Source organism: Podarcis erhardii, assembly GCF_964252035.2.
Source record: "Podarcis erhardii genome assembly, chromosome: 7".
NCBI lineage: Eukaryota > Metazoa > Chordata > Lepidosauria > Squamata > Lacertidae > Podarcis > Podarcis erhardii.
This window is the reverse complement of record NC_138511.1, coordinates 73,282,303-73,307,475: the sequence shown is the minus strand read 5'-3', so window position 1 is coordinate 73,307,475 and position 25,173 is coordinate 73,282,303. Positions and strand designations below refer to the sequence as shown.

The 25,173-nt window shown below is 46.5% G+C and overlaps 2 protein-coding genes across 2 annotated transcripts in view; both read left to right on the top strand.

The window, feature by feature from the left end:
- The first annotated feature begins 3,487 nt into the window (after positions 1 to 3,487).
- Positions 3,488 to 17,078, top strand: ZMPSTE24 (zinc metallopeptidase STE24). Its single transcript, XM_081869209.1, has 10 exons — positions 3,488 to 3,757; positions 5,775 to 5,921; positions 8,237 to 8,323; positions 9,114 to 9,230; positions 9,592 to 9,744; positions 10,421 to 10,562; positions 12,909 to 13,096; positions 14,358 to 14,462; positions 15,742 to 15,885; positions 16,224 to 17,078. Exons 1-10 carry the CDS (start codon positions 3,635 to 3,637, stop codon positions 16,446 to 16,448), a joined length of 1,431 nt encoding a protein of 476 aa, XP_081725335.1. The 5' UTR covers positions 3,488 to 3,634; the 3' UTR covers positions 16,449 to 17,078.
- Positions 17,079 to 19,579: 2,501 nt separating this feature from the next.
- Positions 19,580 to 25,173, top strand: part of KDM1A (lysine demethylase 1A) — a 43,457-nt gene continuing 37,863 nt past the window's right edge. Inside the window, exon 1 of the mRNA XM_081868812.1 lies at positions 19,580 to 19,960. Within this exon, the coding sequence (XP_081724938.1) occupies positions 19,595 to 19,960 (366 nt within the window). The 5' untranslated portion in view covers positions 19,580 to 19,594. The remainder of the gene's footprint in view (positions 19,961 to 25,173) is intronic.

Here is a 25,173-nt window from a genome sequence, read left to right as displayed (position 1 = left end):
GCGTGCTCTGGTCCATGGGGTCACAAAGAGTCGGACACGACTAAACGTCTAAACAACAAGACAGGAGTGGAGACCCTGTGGTTCCTGCGATGTTGAACTCCCATCTCTGGTCATCTTTGTCCATTGCCCAGGCTGGCTGGTGCTGATGATAATCCAACAACACCTGAAGTTCAAAGCTTCCTCATGCCTGCTCTCATACGATTTTCTGCCTAATATTTTGTAATTCAGCACTTATCTATGAAGCAGCATATTGGGGACTTATTGTTTATTTATGGGCAGGGAGTTTCCTCCCTGGGAACACCTGCAGTTTGCAAATGTACACTCTGTACAGCAACACCAAGAAACACCAAAAATAAAAGGAACAGGCTCCAATGCTCACTGATGCAAACTTTGAGCTGTAATAGCTTTGCCTGGGGGAGCACCTGAGCCTCTTGTACACATTATACGGAGCAAGCATAGTATTGTGACTTGTTTGTGATTTTTTGAGGAAACCAGCTCTGAAATTTATACATCTAAAATGAATTTTATTGTACTTTCTTAAAAGTTATTTCATTGTTATATGTTATATGCAAGGTGTCTTAAAAGTAGGCTCTGGTAAGTTCTGTCTGCGCGATGGATGTGTCTTTTCCATGTCTTCTGCCATCAGAACCTAACAAAGCCATGGTTGTACAGAGTGTCTTTCCCCTTTTTCTTCCCAGCATCCATTAGTGGTCTTTGTAGGTTGGTTTGTGCCAACCTGTAGCTGGCTGGGACCAATGGGAGTTGTCTTTGGGCTTTTAGCAAGGCCAGGAAGGAAGAAGACAAATTCCAGAACAAACGCCTTGAAACCTCAGACCAGGACTAGTCAATGTGGTGCCATCCAGTTGTTCTTGGACTATGGCTCCCATTAGCCACAGCAAGCATGCCAATGGTTAAGGATGTAGTTCAGCAATATCTGGAAGGCAACGGTTGGTTTCCTCTGTCTCAGCACCTTTGTTCCAGACAGGTGTCTTAAGTCTGCTGTTTGGCAAAAACAAGAGGTCTTTTAAGACAAGTACATTTACAATGCATGTCTCTACTCGGGCCGGTTTCCAAGGGGTACTCACTGCTGAGATTTATTTTTGAGCTGATGTTGCAGAATTGCATTGTTATGACCTGCGCATGCGGAAGGTCCCAGGCTTAGTCCGCAGCATCTCCAGTTGGGCGGGTAGAGATCCCTGCCTGCAATCCTGAAGAGCCACTGCCAGCTGGTGCCGAGAATACTGAGCTGGATGAAGCCTTGGTGTGGCTCGGTATAAGATATATTCCTATCTGCTGTGGACTACAGTGCATCGGATGAAGATTCCCCCTCAGGTATGTGCCCCTCTTGCCCACCTGCCAGCCAGACCTGATTGCCTCTAGTCCACAAAAGCATTTCACCACAATGCTAGCGTGTTATTACTGTTACTGATATAGCCTGCACAGCTCAGTTGGTCAGAGTGCGGTGTTGAAAATGCCAAGGAGCCGGTTTGATCCCCGTATTGGGACAACTGCATACCCCTGCAGTTGCAGGGGGTTGGACTAGATCGTGGGTAGGCAAACTAAGGCCCGGGGGCCGGATCTCACCCAATCGCCTTCTAAATCCGGCCCGCGAATCAGCATGTTTTTACATGAGTAGAATGTGTGCTTTTATTTAAAATGCATCTTTGGGATATTTGTGGGGCATAGGAATTCATTCTTTTTTTTTTTTTTCAAAGTATAGTCCAGCCCCCCACAAGGTCTTAGGGACAGTGGACCGGCCCCCTGCAGAAAAAGTTTGCTGACCCCTGGACTAGGGACTAGGGTTCCTTCCTTTCCAGCACTACAGTTCTAAGATCCTAATGAGATGTCGTGCTGCAGTAGCCAAAACAGGTTAAATGTTGCATGAGGTTTTTTTGGGGGGGGTGGCCCATACCGTTTCCTTAAAAAACAGCCTTTTTGGGAAAATTCAGTGCTCCAGCCTTTTCTCCAGAGTTATATGTCTTTGGAGAACAGGCAGAACTGAGTCTGGGGTAGGCCTTCCCATTATCCTGCTCTTTATATCTTGTTAAAAGCTTAGGAATCCCACCACATGTGCATCAATGTGCCTTCCGCCTCCCTGCATTTCCAACAGGTGTATGGCCTAAATCTGAACATTTTGGCCAGTTTGACAGGTGTTAAATACCACCTGTAGGGCATTTTCATGCAGTTCTCTTTACATCATAGCATTCTGTGAATTTTATATCTTCCCTCCAAAGCCTCTCCCATGATTCCATTTGGATGTTGTAGCCAAAGTCCCTGACCCACTGCACCATTACAGATTTGACTTCTTCCTCCTTGACCTCCCAGTCAAGGAGTAGCCTATACATTTTAGAGAGTGGTTTATATTTAATTTGAATCAAATCTTTTTCAAGTCTCGAAGGTACTGTGGAAAAACTGGTTTTTAAAAAATCTTTTTGGAAGGTCTCATTCAATTGGAAATATTGCATCCAGTATGTCAGGTGATTTCAGATTCCTTCAAAAATTTTGAGTTTTAGCCTATCATCTAAAAGATCAGAGAATTTTGGGAGATGATCCATAACAAATTTTTTAAAATGTTTAAATGCTCTTTCCCCAAGAAGCCCGAAGCCTTTCAGCTAGGAATAAACAGTAATGAAATCTCAAAGAAATTCAGGAGAATTTTCATATATGCTACAGTAGCAGCCAGAATTTCAACTGCAAAAGGTTGGAAAGGAGACACTATCCCATCCAAATTAGACTGGCAAAACAAATTGCGAGAATATGCAGAACTAGCCAGATTATCAGCAAGGTTCCGAGATGTTACCGATGAAAAATTCAGGGGAGTGTGGGATGTATACAGAGTTTATTTAAAAGAACATTGCAAAAATATAAATCCGTTGGCAGGTCTGGATTTACTTTCTGAGTAGAATAGGAGAATCTTATAAAATTAATGTAATTGAAACAGCCTAGAGGAGACAAAGTTTAGTGTGCAGATAAAGAATGTAATCTGGGAACCACAATGGGGGGGACTGGAGGTCATGTTGAATCCAACTACAAATGGTTAAATACAACAAGCACCAACTATGGAATGAATGTTTATTTTTATTTTCATTTTCTGATGATTACTTATGTTACACAGTTTTTAAAACCAATAAAGTATATAAAAAAGCAAAAGCAAAAAAAAAAAGAAAGTTCAGGAATCCCACCAGAACATGGAAAGGGGAGCAACTCGGGATTGACAATTTGGGGGGGGGGAGCGGGGGTTGGAGGATGTGAGGGGATGGCGGCACGCATGACATCATTCGCCTGCGACGCAACGAAAAGGAGCTCCGTTCAGACCCGCATCCTTTTCAGGCTTTTACTATTCACCCATTTCCATTAATCCTCCTTCGCCCGGCCGCCCGCGGAACATTCCGCCTACAACCGTCGCGAACCGCAAGATTGTTTCAGCGGCAACTGAGGCGGCAGATCCGATTGGTCGGCTGTCTGAATGGAGGGGGGGGGGAGGAGTGGAAGAGGAAAGATGTTCCTTCCCTCCTCCTCCTGCTGCTGCTGCTGCCGGAAGCGCCCCAGGCGGAAGTGAGTGCCGGTGTCATCCGAGGAGGAAGCTGGCGGAGGGACCAGGCGTGCTGTCGAGCGGCGGACTTGGGGGCCCAGCATGGCGGCGCAGCGGCTGGGCGATTTGTGGGCCGAGACCCCCCTGGAGAGCCGGATCTTCTGCTCGGTGCTGCTCTTCTCGTGGGCCGTCTACCTGTGGGAGGCGCTGCTCGCCTGGCGGCAGGTCGGAGGCAACCTTTCCCTTCCTTTTCATGTCCCCCCCGCCCCGTTGAGTTGCAGCAATTGGTAGCTGGCCGCGTTGGATGAGGAAGAGGAGGAGGAGGAAGGACAGAAATCCCCCCTCCCGGTGATTCCAGCACCCGAGGTTGCTGTCAAGCCAAGGGTGGGGCAATCTCCTGGCCCGCCTTTCTCAACCTTAGATCCCCAGATGTTGGACTACCAACCCCCCCATCATCCCAGACCTCTGGTCCCGCTTGCTTAGGGATGGCGGAGGTCGTGGTCCAGGAGCATCTGGGCCACCCAAGGTTGAGAAAGGCTGGGTCATATGTTGCAGGGCTGCCTCTCCCGTTGCCTGAGGCCACACACACACCCCTTGCTGAAGTTAAGCAGTCCTGGGTGGGGAGGCAGCCACGTTGACACTACCTTAAGTTCCACCCAGGGAGGAAAAGCTGGGTGTTAAATCTGTGGGCGTGAAATAACAGCCTCCTGACCTGAGAATTTTGTTCCTCCTTTTCTTCACAGCTGTCAACCCCACCCCTGCTTTGGCAGCTGGGAAGGGGGTGCCCATCCATTGCTGCTGACCTAAGGCTTTTAATACCGCGCATGCTTCCTAAGCCAATAAATGATTTTATTAACTCTTCTGTAGTCTTTCCTGTATAGGATAGCTTTTGGTTTGCTAGCTCCTCTCTTTGTAGCAGTGGTGGAGAACCTGTGGCCCTCTGCATGCTGTTGGACTCTTATCAGCTGGAGCCATAGTAGTCCTCCCCTTTCTGTTGGTCTCCTATTGTGCCCTTTGTTTCTTTTCTCCATATATGGTGCTGAAGAGGATGTGATTATTTACTATTACTTCTTTGTCCCCTCTGTGTTTTCTTCAGCAAGGTGCCCCACTTTGAAAAGCTGTCTAATAGCAGGGTTCTTGGATTGATTTAGTACAGCAATTGTGTGTTAGTGTTAAAATAAATTAGTAGATCAAAGACTACAAACTTGCATCTTCCAAAGTACCCATAGCAAGCGGTTGATAAGAGCAACCATGCTGCTGTTAGACCTAATTCATTCAGGCAACCTTTCTGAGCATGCTTACAAGGAAGTAAGCCTCATTGGATATAGTGCTATTGATTTCCAAGCAAACATGTACGGGATTGTTATGTGTGTAGACCTTATTGGTGTGTGTATGCAAAACTTTCTTGGACTTCGCTCATTGCTGCTGCTGGTATCAAAATTTTTAAGGAATTTTCTCAGTACATTGCTGAAACTTGGTTTATAACAACAGGATCATTGAGAGACTACAGTAAAATCAGACCCAAGGACACTTTTACTTTTCTCAAAATATGGGATGTAAGGTTTGCCTCAAATAACTGAATTGTGCAAATTCCCTCCATTGTAGCTTAAGGCTATGTAGATTTGTAGAAACCACAATGAATCTGTGGTGGAAATTAGGGCAAGTTTTAGTGTATGGGATTTTCCCTATTTAAATTTTATTAATGGTATTAATTCTGAAGCTACAGAGACAGACAATACTTTAGCCACACCCACACATTTCTCATATCATGTTTCCTTTCTCACTCCCCCACTCTTGAATCAAAGAATAGGGAAGAGGAAAATGTGGAGAACATTGAAGAGCCATCAAGTAGTCAAGTAGAACTAGGAAGTTCTGCCAGCTGCTTTAAAATGTCTCAATGTTCTATTACTCTTGGCAAAAGTCACATTTTGCTGTTAGGCATAGCTTCTGCCTTCTATTTTTGTAGGCGTTTGTTTATTTACTTGTATGAAAATTTCTACCCTGCCTGCGTACATTGCTAAGAGTGCCCACAAGGTTAGTTCTTTAGGCCCATTGATTTGTTGTTGCATGCCCAGGCTTTGGAGGAGATCCCAATATCACCTGTTTCATTTTGTAGTCTTGGAAAACTTTGTCACTAACAATCCTTGGATAGAAAGAATAGGGGCTTCCTGTGACACCTGAGAACAGAGCTTTAGAAGGTATATGGTAACTTGTATTTACTGCTATGTTTAAAATATTTCAGAGGACTGTGTACAGGACAACCACCCATGTTCCACTGGAATTAGGACCAATCATGGACTCAGAAACATTTGAGAAATCTCGCCTTTATCAATTGGATAAAAGTGCTTTCAGCTTTTGGTCAGGGCTGTACTCAGAGATAGAGGGCACAGTAAGTATCTCTTTTTCCTCCTAAGTTCTGTGGTTTTTCTTTATTAGTTAGAATGTAAAATAGTATTTCAAAATGTATTGGGAATGAGATTTTCATTTAAGCATCAGAAAATGCACAATATCAAGCCTAATCCTATGACAGGATGTAAGAATCTTCTGGTATTTCAATTTCTTAGGACAGTCTTCAGACTTGTGGGGTTCCTCCTTTTTTTACTAGAACCCCCACAATCCATCACTGGAGCCTCATGTAAATGGTATACTGATAGATTTAAAGAATTATGAGCCTGGGAATTTGTTTTGAGCTGAATGAAACCCACAGTCTTTTTACATAAAATTTAATTTATGGTTACCTCTCTGCCACACCCACTCCACAAGCTTCCTTTATTTCAGCAGCACAATTAGGACAGAGACAGTCATTTTGTTGCTATTAAACAAATGGGAGTCATAGATCCTTACGAATCCACTGAAAATCACCCAGAGATCTACCTTCTGCCCTCCCTTGTGCTAGAACACTGTTCGGCCAGTGACATAGAATTTAGGGGGTGCAATGCTTTTTCTAGAGATGCTTCTGTCAGGAGATGATGCATGCTGTCTGTAATGATTTTGCTGCTTATTTAATAATGGGGTCAGACTGAAACTGTTAGACTTTGTGACACTCAGCTGGTTTAGATGTGACACCAAACCATGGTTTGCTGCTACATGGACCATGATTTAACATCACATGAGTAAGCCCTGATTTCTTCTCCTACTGCACTTCCTCTTTTGCAGCAAACAATTGTCTGCCATTTATATTCAGATTGACAAGCGTTGGTTTGTGCTTTGCTTTCAGAAAAGAGTCTCATACAAAATTGAATGCTGTCATATATCTATCTATCTATATATAATCATAATCTGACTTGGAAGGCAAGCACAAACCATAGCTTACTGATTTGCATATAATGGCAAATGATGGCTTGCCATGAAAGGGAGGAAATTGCCCAAATTTTGTAAATACTTTTACCCATTTACCAAGGCCTCTTAGGCTGTGATCCTATAAAAACTTACCTGGGAGTAAGCTACAATGAATCCAGTGGGATTTACTTCTGAGTAGATATATAAGATTGCAGTTGCCTTTTGCTTTCAGTGTGAATTGCTGTTCTGTCTCCTTCCCTCCCTCTCTCTCTCTGTCTCTCTCTACCCCTCCCCCCCTAGTTTTCCATTTTGTTGATTTTAGTCTTATATTATAATCTTGATGGTTTTGTTTTCTAATTGCCTGCTACCCTACGAGTACTTCTTGACCTGAAGGCAAGGATAACAGGTGCATTCAAGTAAATACAAATAAAATAGACACTAAGCTACTAGGATTTTTTTTCTGGGTGCTTTCCACTTGGCTCAATCATTTCAGTTGTCTGGATACTTTTAACCGAACTATCTCTTGAAGTGGGGAAAGCAATGTGGCATAGGGGACTCATACTTTTGCTTGTGTTTCAGACTTTTCCCAAGCAGCTCAGAGTGGTGTTTCGGCTTCACAAAATCCCATGAGATTAGTTAAGGAAGGGAGACCGTAGGGCTTTCCCAAGGATAGCTGTAAGCAGGATGGAACTTTAACTGACCAGATAGCGCTTCAGCTGAGTGGGCATTGGCAGCTAGATTTTTCATATCCTAGCTCAGCACACACTAGCCCCTGCACAACACTGACTTTCTGGCTCGGTGGGTGCTATCCAGCTCCCTCGTTCTATTAGCACAAGGATTTGTGCTTGCGCAGCTCAGCTTCCTCCACCTGCATGTGCCCCATGCTCTCCCCAAATCTGCTCTGAAAGGTAAGGGGAACCCCCAGAACAGATTTAGTGGATGTACAGAGGAGGGGGAGCCTTGTGCTAACCAAATGAGTAACTTAGCACCACTTTGGATTCCAGCCATTGTAACTGGAGGGCAATGGGTTAGTGCAGTAGTCTTCAGCAGTTTTGCTGATCCTGGACCTAGCCTGCAGTATGGGACCCTCGTTTGCTTTAAAAAAACAAAAAAGCCACAAATATGTCACTAGTTTAAGAACTAGCAGGCACGGTTCTTACTCCCTAATAGCTGTACCAAAGAGGGGATTCTGATAAGGGCAGCTTGCTGGGTGAGGTGTGAAGTGGCGTCGGCTGAAATTCCCTCTTCATGGCTATTAACAGGAAAGATGCTCTTTTTCTCTTATTTGTATCTCTTCTTCCCTGTTAAGGTGCTCTTACGGTAGTGCAAAGGCAGAGGATGAGAGAGGCTTGATTTTGTTTTTCATGAGATTCCTAAACTTCGGGGCTAGCCTGTTCCATAAAGCTGTGGGTTGGCTTTTTACAGGTGATCCTTCTGTGTGGAGGAATCCCTTTCCTTTGGTCTGTATCTGGAGACATTTCAGCTCGTGCTGGTTTTGGGCCTGAATATGAGGTAGGTCCCTGTGTCCCCCACCCCACCTGTAACTAAACTATCCATTTTTAATAAAATTTCAGCTGCTATTCCCTTTGCCTTTTTAAATATGAGCAATAAGAACATGGAAAAAGCCCTACTGAATGGGACCAAAGGCTGATCTTGTTCAAGACTATGTTTTCCTGCAGTGGCAGGCCAGATGCCTTTATAGGAAGTTCCTAAGCAGTGCGGGTGGCGCAGTGGGTTAAACCACAGAGCCTAGGGCTTGCCGATCAGAAGGTCGGCGGTTCGAATCCCCACAACGGGGTGAGCTCCCGTTGGTCGGTCCCTCCTCCTGCCAACCTAGCAGTTTGAAAGCACGTTGAAGTGCAAGTAGATAAATAGGTACTGCTCCGGCGGGAAGGTAAACGGCGTTTCCGTGCGCTGCTCTGGTTCGCCAGAAGCGGCTTAGTCATGCTGGCCACATGACATGAGGCTGTACGCCGGCTCCCTCAGCCAGTAAAGCGAGATGAGCGTCGCATCCCCAGAGTCGGTCATGACTGGACCTAATGGTCAGGGGTCCCTTTACCTTTACCTTTACCTTAAGCAGGGCATGGAGGCAATGTTGGGATAATCCCCAGAACAGTATGTGGGGGGAGGAGAGAGGCACTCATTCCATCTGGCTCCCACTAGCACAATGGGGATGGTTCCATCTGGAAAGCAGGGATGCTTGCGCTGATGGAACAATCGTAATAGCATGGCATTGAATTCCTCCCAATATGTCTGAAGTTATGGAAGTACTGACTTGTATTTCCCCCCTCCTTGCGCATAGATTGTTCAGTCCTTGGTTTTCCTGCTGCTTGCTACACTCTTCAGTGCTGTCACCGGTCTTCCCTGGAGCCTCTATAATACTTTCGTCATCGAGGAAAAACATGGCTTCAATCAGCAGGTATCTTATAGTATTTGTTGGCCGCCAAATTGATAGCAGTTTTCCTTTCATTGCCTGTTGGATTTGTGCTTTTAAATCTGTAAAGGAGCTGTGGGAAGCCTTTGGTCCTCCAAATGTTTCTAAATTACAACCACCACCATTGGCACGTTTGCTAGGGTTGATGGGAGTTGTAGTTCAGCACCACCTGGAAGGCCATCAGTTCCCTATGCCTGCTGCTCCGATTCTCCTGTTTCATCTAACTGTTCTCCAATGGCCTGGACAAGTTTTGAGTGGGGCTAAACAGCCTGCAATTTTTGAACCTCTTATATATTCACATAGCTGGCTTCCAAACATTTCATCTTAATTATCTCTTCTTCTGCAGACTCTGGGATTCTTTTTTAAAGATGCAATCAAGAAGTTTATAGTGACCCAGTGTATCCTGTTGCCAGTAACGTCACTTCTACTTTACATCATTAAAATAGGTGGAGACTATTTCTTCATTTATGCATGGCTTTTCACCTTAGTAGTTTCTTTGGTGAGTATATGATGCAGTCTGCCATGTCCAGAATTGCTTCATGTGTAACTCTTATTAAATGGGGGAGTTGGTTGTCTCAAGTCACTAAAACGGCTTACCTGCTTATCATGGTTTCCTTTCCATCTTGCCCCGTAAAACTGTAACTTTGCTAACAGGTCAGTTTAACTAAATTATTCTTATTTAGTTAACCTGGCAGCTGTGGCAGGGGGCACAATCTAGTCCAGGTTAAGCGCTATTCAATATCTGGCTACAACATTTAATTAAAGAATCAAATAAAAATGTGTCTTGCTTAATCAGGCAGTTGATGTTTAAGTTTGATACACGTTTTAAAATATACCAAGCAGCATTTTAGAGGAGGCTGTTTCTTCTGTGTGTGACAGAAGGGGTGCCAACAGGATTTCTGGGGCCCACTGCAGTGTATATGGATCCCCCCCCAAAAGCAGCTGTTGAAGGCAGTCATTAGGAAATTTTGAGCAGGCTGTCATCAGTATGTTGACAATAATATCCGGACCTGAGGTGCACCACCACTGCATTAGTAACTCTAGGCTGGATTACTGCAATTCTCGCTTATGTAGAAGTGCCTTTGACGTTGTATTGCGCATTCCTGGACATAAATGTTAATGATGAATAAACTGGCCTAAGGTGTCTCTGTTTTAACAGTTGTGCTCCACTGTAGGTCCTTGTCACAATCTATGCAGACTACATTGCTCCCTTGTTCGATAAATTCATCCCACTCCCTGAAGGAGAGCTGAAGCAGCAGATTGAGGAGATGGCAAAGAATATAGACTTTCCTCTGACCAAAGTGTATGTGGTGGAAGGTGAGAGTCCGTACATCTCTGGGACAGCACATGTCACAAGGCAGCTCGTGATGATAGGAAAACAGCAGAATATATTATCAGGGTCCAACCCCAACACAACTTAAAATACATTACACCCTTACATATTTATCATTTTACTATATTTTTTACCATATTTACCACAATCCATTTTAGATTGTAAAAATTTGTGGTGATAGCCAATCTTCGTAGAGTAGACCCACTGAAGCCTGTGGATGCAAGTACAGTGGTACCTCGGGTTACATACGCTTCAGGTTACACACTCCGCTAACCCAGAAATTCAGGTTAAGAACTTTGCTTCAGGATGAGAACAGAAATCATGCTCCGACGGTGTGGTGGTAGCAGGAGGCCCCATTAGCTAAAGTGGTGCTTCAGGTTAAGAACAGTTTCAGGTTAAGTACGGACCTCCGGAACGAATAAAGTACTCAACCCGAGGTACCACTGTATTACTTAGTTGACTATTGCCCTTGGACTAACAGGGTAGACAACATGCAATGCCACCAGTCATGCTTTCCTGGGGAGGGACAGAAGGATCACCATTATAGGGTACCATCAAAGGAAGTGTCTTTTATAACAGTGTTTCCCAACCGGTGTTCCGCGGCACACTAGTGTGCCGCGGGACGTCGGCTGGTGTGCCGTGGGAGGGAGGCGGGCGAGTCGGGCGGCGAGAGGCGGGGCGGCGGCGGCGAGCACACGCGGGGCGGGGAGCGAGGCTTGCGGGCATCTCCCCTTGGGAGCGCAAGGCTTGCGGGCAGCAGCCTGCAGCGCGGAGCACGGGGCGCCCTCCAGAGGACGCCCCGTGCTCCGCGCTGGTGTTGGCCAGCCTTGCGCACCCGGGGGATCTCCCCCCGGGAGCGCAAGGCTTGCGGGCAGCAGCCTGCAGCGCGGAGCACGGGGCGTCCTCCAGAGGACGCCCCGTGCTCCGTGCTGGTGTCCGCAAGCCTTGCGCACCCGGGGGATCTCCCCCCGGGAGCGCAAGGCTTGCGGGCAGCAGCCTGCAGCGCGGAGCACGGGGCGCCCTCCAGAGGACGCCCCGTGCTCCGCGCTGGTGTCGGCCAGCCTTGCGCACCCGGGGGATCTCCCCCCGGGAGCGCAAGGCTTGCGGGCAGCAGCCTGCAGCGCGGAGCACGGGGCGCCCTCCAGAGGACGCCCCGTGCTCCGCGCTGGTGTCCGCAAGCCTTGCGCACCCGGGGGATCTCCCCCCGGGAGCGCAAGGCTTGCGGGCAGCAGCCTGCAGCGCGGAGCACGGGGCGCCCTCCAGAGGACGCCCCGTGCTCCGCGCTGGTGTCGGCCAGCCTTGCGCACCCGGGGGATCTCCCCCCGGGAGCGCAAGGCTTGCGGGCAGCAGCCTGCAGCGCGGAGCACGGGGCGCCCTCCAGAGGACGCCCCGTGCTCCACGCAGGTGTCCGCAAGCCTTGCGCACCCGGGGGATCTCTCCCCGGGAGCGCAAGGCTTGCGGGCGTCAGCTGGCAGCGCGGAGCACGGGGCGCCCTTCGGAGGACGCCCCGTGCTCCGCGCTGGTGTCGGCCAGCCTTGCGCACCCGGGGGATCTCTCCCCGGGAGCGCAAGGCTTGCGGGCGTCAGCTGGCAGCGCGGAGCACGGGGCGCCCTTCGGAGGACGCCCCGTGCTCCACGCAGGTGTCCGCAAGCCTTGCGCACCCGGGGGATCTCCCCGCAGGAGCGCAAGGCTTGCGGGCGGCAGCTGGCAGCGCGGAGCACGGGGCGCCCTTCGGAGGACGCCCCGTGCTCCGCGCTCGTGTTGGCAAGCCTTGCGCACCCGGGGGGCGCATGGGGCGCCCTGAAACAGAGGGTTCCCCATGCTGCGGACTGTAGCCTGCCGCCGGACGCGCGGGGCGCCCTGAAGCAGAGCGCCCCTCGCACCAGGCAGACATGGGCCAGCCCCACAAGCTCGGGGGACAGCGGGGAGGCGCAGCACCGCCATCCCACTGTTCCCCGACCTGGTTTTTTGGGGGGGAAATAAAGGAAAAAAATTTTTCCTTTATTTCCCCCCTCAAAAAAGTAGGTGCGTCCTATGGGACGGAGCGTCCTATGGGACGAAAAATACGGTACTTACTATTTCATAATAAAGTAATTATAAAATACTTTCTTTGTGTTTATTTGATTCCTATTAAAGAGAGTTACTTTATATATAGTCAATATAGGCACAGAGTTAATTTTTTAAACATTTTCTAATGGTGGTGTGCCTCGAGATTTTTTTCATGAAACAAGTGTGCCTTTGCCCAAAAAAGGTTGGGAAACACTGTTTTATAAGAAGGGCATGTTCACTTGCTTGCTTCTGTAATGTGACTTCATTCCCACCTGCCCCAGGTTCCAAACGGTCTTCCCACAGCAATGCCTATTTCTACGGCTTCTTCAAGAACAAGCGTATCGTGCTGTTTGACACTCTCTTGGAGGATTATTCTGCCCTTAACAAAGAGCGCCCTGAGGAGCCTGGCTCAGAGAACCAGGTGGCTGGAGGAGACGGGGAAGATGCCGAGGCAAAGGCTAAAGCCAAAGTAAGCATCCAGATTGGGTTGGGGAAGGTTATATCACTAAGGTGCAGCCATTCTGATCTAAGATTTCCTAGGTGGACTGGAAAGAAGGCAAGGACAAGTGTTCAGGGAGTGTAAGTGTGCACATCAGATCCTTGGCAATAAATGCTAAAGTGGTGGTAGGTGGCTTTTACTCAGGGCTGGGGAACCTGAGGTCCAGAGGCCAAATCCAGGCCTCTCTATTCTGGCCCTCAGGGCTATCCCCAGGCCACACTCTTCACTGACCCTGTTCCTTTGCATCACGTTCCTTTGCATCGATGGTGGAATGTAGCCTTCTGCACAAAGAGAGGTCACCCATGTCCCCCCCCCTTACTTTTGCCTCTGGCCACACCCACCGCTGCCATGCAGCCCCTGGGAGGTCGCTTGCAAGAGAATGGTTTCCCATTTTTGCAATAACCCCAAAGCCAGAATGTGGCTCATAATTCATTGTAGTTATGAACTTCTGTTGCCTGCTATTCTTCACATTTCTTTTTAGGACAAAGCTCTGAGCAACCAGAGCTTTTCTACAGTAGCTCCATTAAATGCTGTCAATGAATCAGCTGAATCACCAGTACTTGTGTGGAGCTGGAATTCAGTCACCAAAGGTTCAATGGGCAATAAGGATGCAGGTCTGGTGTATGCATAATGCTAAGCCATCCTTCAACAACTTGGCGCCTTTCACTAACAGGGCTCTTCGCTCAACCCTTAGGCCAGCTTCGTAGATCTCTTCCCAGGGAGTTAAGCATTGCTTCCTCTCTTATTTATTTTTAGGGAAACCCTATTTTGAAATCAACTTTTCAACTACCTTATTCTTCTGATGCCACTTTGAGCTGTTGCTGTTATTGCATGGCTAGATGTGTTCTGCCGTGCATTAGGATAATATGCTTGAAAATATTTATATTATGAGCCATCTTGGAAGGGGTAACCCTGACAGGAGGCCTACAGATACAGTATTATGGTCCCAGGGTTGGTTATGTAAACTATCAAAATTTAAAAGGGGCTTTCCCAAAGTGTCTAGTATTGACCCTCTGGGATTGATTAGATTGTGCAGCGGGGGTGACTAAGGACCCAGAGAGTCAAAAGAGTGTCAAAAATCACCCAGGAGTAGGAAAGCCATTCACAAAGTATCATGTGAAGAATTTCTGCTTCCTGTCCTGCATTCGTGAGCTTGGAAGATGGTCTTTGCTCATGCTTGGATAATATGTTCCTTCTCTCTCCTCCTCACCCCCCCTCCCCTTTACGCTAGAATAAGAAGCAAGGTTGCAAAAATGAAGAAGTCTTGGCTGTGCTGGGTCATGAGCTGGGGCACTGGAAACTGGGCCACACAATTAAAAACATCGTTATCAGCCAGGTGAGCAGAAAGCACCGAGGAAATTCCCATGGGTTTTGCTTGAGTGTGCTTATATCGACATGCAGCACCATTCCTTTAGTTATGGAAGAAGTGAAAAGGAACGTGGGCAAGCAAGAGTGTAAATGGGGAGGCGTGTTAACAGAGAGGTGACTTAGAGCTGAACAGCCCATTACACAGAAATCTGATTGACCTCCCACTTTCCCCCTCTTAAGACTTTAAAAGCAGTCCAGGAGACGGGGGCAGGGGGATGGAAATGGACTGCATCAGTGCTTAGGTGCCATTGGGGTGGAGGTTAGATTGGATTGATCTTTATTACGGCCATTGGCCCATCACACGACAGTTTCATACCAACATAATATACTTAAACCTCCAAATTTAAAATCGCTAAAACTTACAAAAGACATACAGGAGCCAAAGCAAAACCAAAAACAAAGACCACCATCATACATTACAGTAAATTTGTAACCTAAACATCGCCCTCTGCTCATAAATTAATCAAGGATATCAATAGTGATATCACCTAATTACATCCTAAAACATAGATCATGGTTTAAAGGGATTATCCGAGCCACACAGGAGTCCGTTTCTCTTCTTTGGTGGAGGTTAGCTTTTCTCTTATTTCTCCCCTGCACTGTGGTCCTCGGAAGCTGCTATAAGCCACAGTGGCTGGGGATGTATTTACCTGTATTTTGGTCCCAGGTGTGGAAGCTCCAGCTGCTGCTGGATGCAGTGCCAAGACTGCTGATACAGGCAGATGGCTAGCAGCATGTGATGCCTTTCTTAAAACATCTACACTGCGCTACTGGACCAGGTTCAAGACGCTTGTGTTGATCTGCAGAGCCATGAATAACTTGGGTCCGGGACATCTTAAGGCCCGCCTGAGCCCTTATATCCCAACCCGATCACTGAGGTCATTTGGAGGAGCACTGTTAGTTGCCCCGCATGTTACAGAGCCCCAGCTGGCCTCCACTAGAAGTTGGGTACTGAGCGTCACAGGCCCCATGGTGCAGTACACTCTTCCAACAGATTCAGCAGGCATCTTCGCTTCTGAATTTCAGGTGCCTATTCAAGGCTTTTTAAGCCAACTCTGCAGTTCCACATTTTCTAATTTTAATGATTGCTCCCATACCACTTTAAAAGGTTTAGTAATTTATTTTTATATTGTTGTACACCGCTCTGATATTTTATGAGAGGGTGGTATATAGATACTTTTACAAATAAAAAATGGTCGCTAACAAATTATTAAGGCAACACATGCTGCTCTTTTTTTCTTTCCTAGATGAACTCCTTCTTGTGTTTCTTTTTATTTGCCGTGTTGATTGGTCGAAAGGAGCTCTTTGCAGCTTTTGGATTTTATGATACTCAGCCAACCCTGATAGGCCTGTTGATCATCTTTCAGTTTATTTTCTCTCCTTATAATGAGGTAAAGTTCTGCTTTTGATTGAACACTCAAGCCATTATTGCTGAAATGCTATAGTAGTTTCTTTGCGGACTTAAACCCTCCTATCCCACAATAATGCTGTCAGAATTCTGATTCATTTTTTAAAAGTTTCCTCAGTGGTACCAGTTGTGTAGCATTTCTTTGTTTTTATTTTGCAGATTTATAAACTGCTTCACACCCAGAAGCTGTTGAAGTAGTATACAATTTAAAGAATTGTCTTTACCATGCAGAAGGCTAGCGGGTACGAGGCTGGGGTTTGGAGGATTCTGAAACATGTTCTGAGTTCTTAATGTAACTTCCCTATATTGTTTCCCTTACAGGTTCTCTCCTTCTGCTTAACTGTATTAAGTAGGCGATTTGAATTTCAAGCGGATGCATTTGCCAAGGATCTTGGAAAGGCTACAGACTTGTATTCCGCTCTGATCAAGTTAAACAAAGATAACCTGGGATTTCCTGTTTCAGACTGGTTGTTTTCAATGTGGCATTATTCTCATCCTCCGCTGTTAGAAAGACTTCAAGCACTGAAACAATCTAAGCAAGACTGAATGAAATAACTACTGGCTCAAAGGAGCTTCCATCCCAAAACAAATTTCCAGTTTTTAAAAACCATCTATACATATATATATTCATTCCATTCCTGAGCACACCATTCTGCATAGCAACATGCGCTGTTCACCTTATTTGAAAGTAGTGCCCAAAAATCCTGTATCCAATTTACGGAACTGAATTTTAAAGAGAAATACCTTGCGGGGACTGAATTAGAAAGGAATGTAACATGTAAAGTTTTATCTGAAAATCTTAACAAAGCCGTACTTGAGGGGAAAGTTTAACTTGTCACAACCTGAAGTATCCATGCTTGAATTTGTGAAAGCTTTGAATGTGACTTTTGTACCTTTTAAGCAGTTTGTCTGGGTATTCTTACAGTACGATAAACTTCTAGCTTTCCTACCTCATCCAATGAGGGGGTCTGATCCTGGATAACTATCCTTCCCCCCTCCCTTTCTGACCGTTGGATTTCAAGCATTTAAACCAAACGCTCTCTGGACTGAAAGTGAACTTTCCCTTTTAGGTCCAAGTTCATACCTGCAATGAATGAAAAGGCTACTTTTTACAGAGAAAATAAAGTTGCCTCTCTCCCTGTATGGGGAATGGAGAATAAATTGCAGCTCATGAAACATCCTGCTTATGTGTGTCCCATATATTGTGTGTATGATGATGGTTTGTAACTTATCTGGTCTCATCTCCCCCTACCCACTGATTTTCTGGATATCAGGGGTTTGGAAGGAATAACTATGTAACAAAAGCTATACTCTTTGTCAAGAAAAAAGAAACTGACGTGGTTGACTTGCATCACTGAATAGTCATACAGTCATACCTCGGGCTACAGACACTTCAGGTTGCGTTTTTTCAGGTTACAGGCATGCCAAAACCCGGAAATACCGGAACAGGTTACTTCCGGGTTTCGGTGGATGTGCAGAAGTGCCAAATCGCAACCCACATGTGCGCAGACGCGGTGCTGCGGGTTGTGAACGCTGCAGGTTGCGAACGTGCCTTCCGCACGGATCATATTTGCAACCCGAGCATCCACTGTACAGTGGTACCTCAGGTTAAATACGCTTCAGGTTACATATGCTTCAGGTTACAGACTCCGCTAACCCAGAAATAATACCTCGGGTTAAGAACTTTGCTTCAGGATGAGAACAGAAATCGTGCTCCTGCGGCACGGCAGCAGCAGGAGGCCCCATTAGCTAAAGTGGGGCTTCAGGTTAAGAACAGTTTCAGGTTAAGTACGGACCTCCAGAACAAATTAAGTACTTAACCCGAGGTACCACTGTATATTCAAGCCCTAAAGTGGGTGCTGTGCAGCCATTTCCTAGATGTGGCGGCTTGCCATTATCTTCTGTCTCCTTTGTTTCTCAAGTCTGTATCATACAGGCAGCAATTCAACATTCTCCTTTCTCTACTATGGCACTATAGAAAGTGGGGAGGGGGAGCACTGCCTGTTCATTTAGCTGTTCAGTGCACACAAGTACTGCCAGAAAAAGGTGACATTGCGCGGCATCTATAATTGCAAACGATGCAACATTTGAAAAAGCTGAGTTGTGTCACCTGCTCTAGGAAGGCTATGTATTTCATGTTATGTAGGTCAAGAGTTTCAAGAGCCATTTAATAATTATGACTCGTAACTCTTGGATTTTTAGCATACCTTCTCTATTCTCACCAAAACTGCTTGAACTATCCCACTTTAAGTATAATTGCTAGGAAACAAATCTACTTCAGAAAAAAACCATCCCTGCATACTGCTGGATAAAATGCAAAGCTGCATTCTGGTTGTTGTGTGCAATGGTGCTGTGATAATAGGCATGTACTAAACATGTATATTTAGGTTTTAATTATATGCTTAATTTAATTGCATTAAACAACAGACATTTATTTTTCTTCCTATTCTGCAGTTACTAGTCTGGCCTTTGTTACTGGCCTATGCAGCAGGGGCATAGCCAACAGCAGATCACACACTTACAGCTTCCTTAACTATGAACTCTGAAATTTGAGATCCCTTCCAAACTGGTGATACATCAAACCTGGATTCCTAGTTAATGCCACTCAAAATCCAACTTTCTCCATTTGACTCCAAACCATTGCCAAGTGTTTTGCAGCATTTTGTAACACAAACCCCAAGATTTGCAGCACCCCAAAAAGTGTGCTACTACTGACTTTCAAGAAGGGGGCCTAATAGTCTCATCCTATCCAACACTTGGATTCATCCACTGATGATTCCAGTGACTACAATACAGAGCACTGATGAAAGCAAGGATAAACAGTCCTGGAGCAAACAATTCAATTACGGTAATTTAAATTGGTTTTAAGCCTTCCTGATTTTGACATTTTCCAAATGTGTGTTGTTTTTGTTGTTTTTTTAAGGGAGAGGGAGAGAATTCTTCTGTTTTAATTTATTATTACAATACATGTAATCATTTTATTATGTTTTATATATGCTGTAAACCAGAATGGCTGGGGAAACCAGATGAGCGGGGCATTATTATTATCAATAATAATAATAATAATAATACCTGGGCTTTTCCCCAAACGGGGGCTCCAGGCGGCATACAGGTAAAAATAGGAAGGGACGCTTGGCAAATCCACACCGTGATCAACTCCCGCCCGGAAACCAATGTCCCCACTGTGGAAGGACGTGTGGATCCAGAATTGGCCTCCACAGTCACTTACGGACTCATTGTTCAAACCGTGTTCATGGAAGACAATCTTCCTCGGCTACGAATGACCGCCAAAGAAGAGAAGGTAAAAATATGAACCGCTAATAACATTGGGGGGAGGGAGAAACGTAGCCAGGATTAAAAATACATTCATATATAAAACCTATTAAAATCATGCCCATACTATTAATCAATCACATATTAATGGAGAGCCCCATTCTAGCTGAGGGCGGCCGTCCCAGCGGCACGTGCTACGGCGGCCGCTAGGGGACGAAAAACGGTTCGCTGGTCAAGAACACCGCCCCCTTCCTCCCCTGGGAATCGCGCGTTCGTAGGAAGGGGGCGGGGCGTCGCGGGCAGTGACGTCGCGCCGCCGCCGCCGCCGCCGCCAGGGGCGGAGCTTCTCTGCGCGTTCGCTCCCTCGCGCGCGCGGGGGCCGCCTTTGTCCCGCGGCCTGACTCGGCTCGTCTGAGGGGATGCTGTCGGCGGGGAAGAAAGCGGCCGCGGCGGAGGCTCCGGTAGGCGGCGGCGGCGGCGGCGGCGGCCCGGCGGGCGATGGCTCTGCCGAAGCCCCGGCGCCCCCTCCGCCGCCCCCGCCCCCGCCGCCTCCGCCGCCCCCTCCGCCGGCCCTGTCGGGCTCCCTGGGCTCCTCGGAGGGCGGCGGCTCGGGGCCCTCGGAGCGCACGCCCCGCAAGAAGGAGCCTCCGCGCGCCTCGCCGCCGGGGGGCTTGTCCGAGCCGTCTCCCCCCGCGGGGCCGGGGGGGCCCGTCGGGGGCTCCGAGACCCCCAGCATTGCCGAGACCCCCGAGGGCCGCAGGACCAGCCGCCGGAAGCGGCCCAAGGTGGGTGCTCTTGCCCCGGCCGCTGCTCCCCACCCCCGGGGCCTTGCCTGCCCGGGCCGGCGGAATGGCTGGCTTGGCTGGGCCGGGCGTCGACTCTCACGAACCGGCTTGTAAGGGAATTTATTACTTTAAAACGGTGGAGGTTCCGAAAAAGCGGCTTCGGGCTCCCGGAGCCGGTTAGTGGTTTTTATTTTTATTATTTTCGCTGCACGTTAAAGCAGAAACCGTGCGGTTGCTTCCTGCAAGGAGAAACGTAAAGGCCGGGCAGGCCTGTAAGTTGCAGTCCGGCTGAGCCGTGCACTTCGCTGCGTGGCCTTCAGCCAGTGAGGCTGTTTCTCAGCCTGACCTACTTCCCAGGGTTGCTGTGGGGCCGAAATGGGAGCGGGGAGCGCGCCTTTTATTCACACGGGTCATTTGGGGGGGGGGGGGAAAGCGGGGAGTGAAACAACAACGATAATAATCGCAATAAGTAGAAGGTTGGCATTGTAGTCTTTCCCCCGTAAGTGCTGGATTCCTCCTTATTGGCGGAGTCCAAACAAAAAATTACAAAAGTGAGATGTCAACATCTAAAGTGGTACAGCCCACTCTTAAGGATTTAAGGGGGCTGGCGATGGTATTGTGGCACACCGTGAAGAATGGCAGTTCTTGTGGCACAGGTTTGTATAAATTAAAGCTCATATCATCAGATGCAGCTGGGATCTGGTTGACGAAGCAGGCCACAGTCTACAGGGCTTGCTTGTGGGGGTTGTGTGTGCTGGATTGCTACCCCTCTGGTATCTTGTGGGCATATACTACCTTCTGCTGTATGTATATTGATTATCTGTTATTGTTAATTAGATTTTTTTATTCCAAAACGGTACACAAGGTTGATGTGATGTCAGAGAGTAGCTAGAGCCTATGTTGCAAGGCACTAATGAATGTCATTTATTGTTTGCTTCTTAATGTGTAGGCTAGACTGCTACCTTTGTTTTACAGAAGCAGATTTAATAGTGTGCAGTGCAGTAAATGCCCCAAGCCATCTTAAGAAGGAATGGAAATAGATCCTAACAAAATCAAGGGTTTTTTTTCTTTTGACTCTTGCTTTTCTAACACAAAGGATCCTTTGTGATCAACTAAAGCTTTGAAATATATTTTGATATTTGTATCATGTAGATGCACAGGGAAGATGTTGAATATAGCTTTGGAGAGCATTATATATTTAACAATTAGACATTGATTTCATTATGTGATCATCAAAACTTGTGGATTCTACTTTATTTAGTACAGTACAGGGAAATGCTTGTAATACAAGGAAGTACCGTATTTTTTGCTCTATAACACGCACCTGACCATAACACACACATAGTTTTTAGTGGAGGAAAACAAGAAAAAAAATATTCTAAACAAAACAGTGGATGTATGATTTTTGTGGTTCATGCTGTGGCCGCAGATGTGATCTGATGGTGAGTTTGGGGTAGCCCAATGCAAAAATCCTGAGGATCCATGTGGATCCGTGCTTTGTAACCAGGCTCTCTGTCCCTCTCTTCTCCCCACTCAGTGGCTCTTCTCCCGCTTTGCTGTTTCAAAGCGAGCAAAGCGAGCCACGGAGGAGGGAAGGAAGGGGAACCATGGATCCTCTGCTCACGACTGCAGCAGATCCCCCCGCCATCCGTAGGCATTCGCTCCATAACATGCACAGACATTTCCCCTTACTTTCTAGGAGGAAAAAAGTGAGTGTTATGGAGCAAAAAATACGGTATATAACCATGGCTAGACTAGTTTTTAGCATTGATTAATTTGGGTCCTATTCCATTCTGAGTTCTCTGCATGGCTTACAAATAGGAATGCTTTTTTGAAATGAGGGCTTACAGTTAGATCTGTTGGCCCTTTTTAGTTTACTTGTAAAACTTATAAAGAATTATTATTTAATTTACTTGAATCAGTTTGTACAGTATAGTGGGTACAGGACTTGAATTTTGGGAGGGCTTTGAAAACATAAATTATGCTGTCTTTCTCCCAATGCTTCCTTATTGATGGCTAGCAGCAGCTGCATAGGAGTTTGAGCTGCACTTGTGAGGCTCAACAATGCTTTCCATCCCTTCCTGGAATCCTATGCCTTTGTAGGATTTCATATACTGTATAATGTGTAGCCTACTTTGAGTTTATGTGACTTAGGTTGCTACAGAACCTGTACAGATCCATATAAGAAAAAGCTTCAAAACACATTATAATGTACATAGACTGTACATAAAGTGAAATCGAAGGCTAACTTATTTTTATGGCATAAAGCTTTTGTGGATTAGAATCCAATTCATCCAATTTTGTGAAGTGGTATTCTTAGGTGTGTTTGTGGGGATGCCAAACAAAATAAATATAACAAATAAATTTAAAAAATTACAGACACAGAAAATTCAGTTAAATATGTATAATAATAATAATAATAATAATAATAATAATAATAAAAATAAAAATTTAGTGTTATTTATACCCCACCCATCTGGCTGGGTTTCCCCAGCCACTCTGGGCGGCTTCCAACAAAATATTAAAAATACAATAAAACATCAGACATTAAAAACTTCCCTAAACAGGGCTGCCTTCAGATATCTTCTAAAAGTCAGATAGTTGTTTATTTCCTTGACCTCTGGTGGGAGGGACAACCACACAATCTTTATGTAGACTGTTTTGGTTTAAAAATTGCTCATGTATGTGAGATAGGTAATGGTAAAAATAAACTGTCACTCAGGGTTCAAAATTAGCAGGGTGTTAGGCGCATTTTGCGCCTGAAGATTTACCATTTGCGAGCACCTAAAAAAGTCTGGGTGGCATTTTTTGCGCCTGGCTGACACTCAAGGATTACTGAAATGTATGTACTTTGTTTTTTGTTTTTTTTAAAATATTTATTCCAGTTTTAAAAATTACAAAAAGAAAACACTAAATTAAGCAAGAAAAAACAAGACAATACATCACCATGAATACAGACAAGCAAAAAATAGAAAAAGCCCAGAAAAATGCAAACAATTAAGAAAAAAAGAAAAAGAAAAAAAAGCAAATCAAACCTTCCCATAACTTATTTTTCATTTGCTTGTTTCCTTGACCTCCTCACACCTCCCTTTTTTGTATTCTAGTTCAGTTAGATATTTCAGCAAATCCTTTCCATCTTTGTTTTTATCCTAATAATTTATCTTAACATACTGTAATTTTACACTCTCTTCTTTCACCAATTAACTATCCATTTTTACTTAATCCTTTATATCATTTCTGCTAAAACCACATAGCTTCATTCCAACATCCTTCTAACATTCCTTAATTTTACAATGTTTCTGTAAATAAACTTTAAATTTCTTCCAATCTTCTTCCACCAACTCTTCTCCTTGGTCTCAGATTCTGCCAGTCATTTCCGCCAGTTCCATATAGTCCATCACCTTCATCTGCCATTCTTCCCGGGTGGGTAAATCTTGTGTCTTCCAGTAATTTGCAATAAGTATTCTTGCTGCTGTTGTAGCATACATAAAGAAAGTTCTATCCTTCTTTAACACCAATTGGCCAACCATGCCCAGGAGAAAGGCCTCTGGTTTTTTCTGAAAGGTATATTTAAATACCTTTTTCATTTCATTATAAATCATCTCCCAGAAAGTCTTAAATCATCTCCCAGAAATGTATGTACTTTGAAGCCTTGAAGTATATGTTAAGGATAGATAATATGTTAAGAAGTTTAACAATAAAGAGTGGAGTGTTTTGAAAACTAAAGTATGTGTCAGGGAACTGCCATCGGATCCAGAGGGAGAGGGAGGGCTCCAGAGGGATTCCGGAGAGCGCACCGGGAGGGAGAGAAGCAGCCCATCTTCTGGGGAAGGAAATCAGCGTAACACTAGGGGAGAAGGGGGGCAGATGGGGGAATCGGCGAGGTGGCTCCATGACTCCTTGCCGGAGACCAGCGGGGAGAGCACGGGTCCTCCTCTGCCCACACCCTCCCTGCGCAGAAGGCTTCCGCGCAGGGAGAGTAGGCAGAGACTAGGCGTCAAAGAGCTTCTTTGCTGGAAGAAGTTCAAGAAACACCCGCTGACGGATTCTGCCAGCGATTGAGACAGCCACGGGTGAGTGGCTGTCCGGACAGAAAGGGTTCACCCAGGTAACTCAGCCAAGCGTGGCGCCGATTTACGCACAAGCAACCCCATAGAACCATTACAGCAATCCGTCAGTCCTTGACGTTGCTTGTGCGCAGCCCCGGAGAGGCAGCACGATGAGCCGAACAGGGACAGCCGGAGAGACGGAGCAACCAGCTGCGGTGCGGAGTCTGGTCAAGAGGAACCGAGACTTGGAGCAGCATGTAGCTATCCTGACGGCACGGCTGGACGAAAGACGGGCTCAGGATGCACAGGTCAGAACCACCCCAATCGCAAGGAAAGTACCGGGGCTGGTACACAAGTTTGGTGGGAAGCCCCAAGACTACAATGCTTTCCGAATGGAAGTACAGTACGCTTTGGAACTGCAGAAATATGACTTTGCTGATGACGGGGAGAGGGTGGCTTACATTGTGGGGCATCTGCAGGATGGGGTGCGCGAATGGATCAGGCCCCTAATGGCGACGCAAAATGATGCCTTGAAGGACCTTAAGAAATTTTTCCAGGTGATGGATGCGATGTACTCCAGCGAGGTAGAGCAAAGTGTGACTCGGCGGGAACTGATGGGGTGTGAGCAGGGGAGCCAGTCCGTCAGAGACTACTGGTCGCGTTTTGCGATGTTAGTCCACTGGCTAGGGTGGGATCTGGACTCTGAACCGATACAAATGTTGTTTGAGGAGGGTCTGTCCCCCGCAGTGAAGGACGAGTTGTTCCGCGTACCCCGACCACGGTTGCTGGATGAGCTCACAAAGGCTGTGTTGGCGATCGGCGTATGTCAGGAAGCGCGGGCTCAGGAGAAGCGGGAAACAAGAGGGGAATGTTTCCATGACTACCGCATTCCTGAGATACCGAGGCAGCCTTCTCAGGCGGCGGAGCCAATGGAAATTGATGGCGCCCGCGCGAGGCTTCAAAATCCAGTGAAGGTCGTAAAAGGGAGGGAAAGGAGTGGAAAACTACCAAGAAGTGTTTCCTCTGTCAACGACCAGGACATTTGGCTAAGGTCTGCCCTCAAAGAAACGCTTGGCAAGGGATGGTGGGGGCTGCTGGCTGCAACGAGAAGGAGGAGGAAGGGCAGGCGCAGGGAAACAACAATGCCTGGCTGCCAACCAGCAG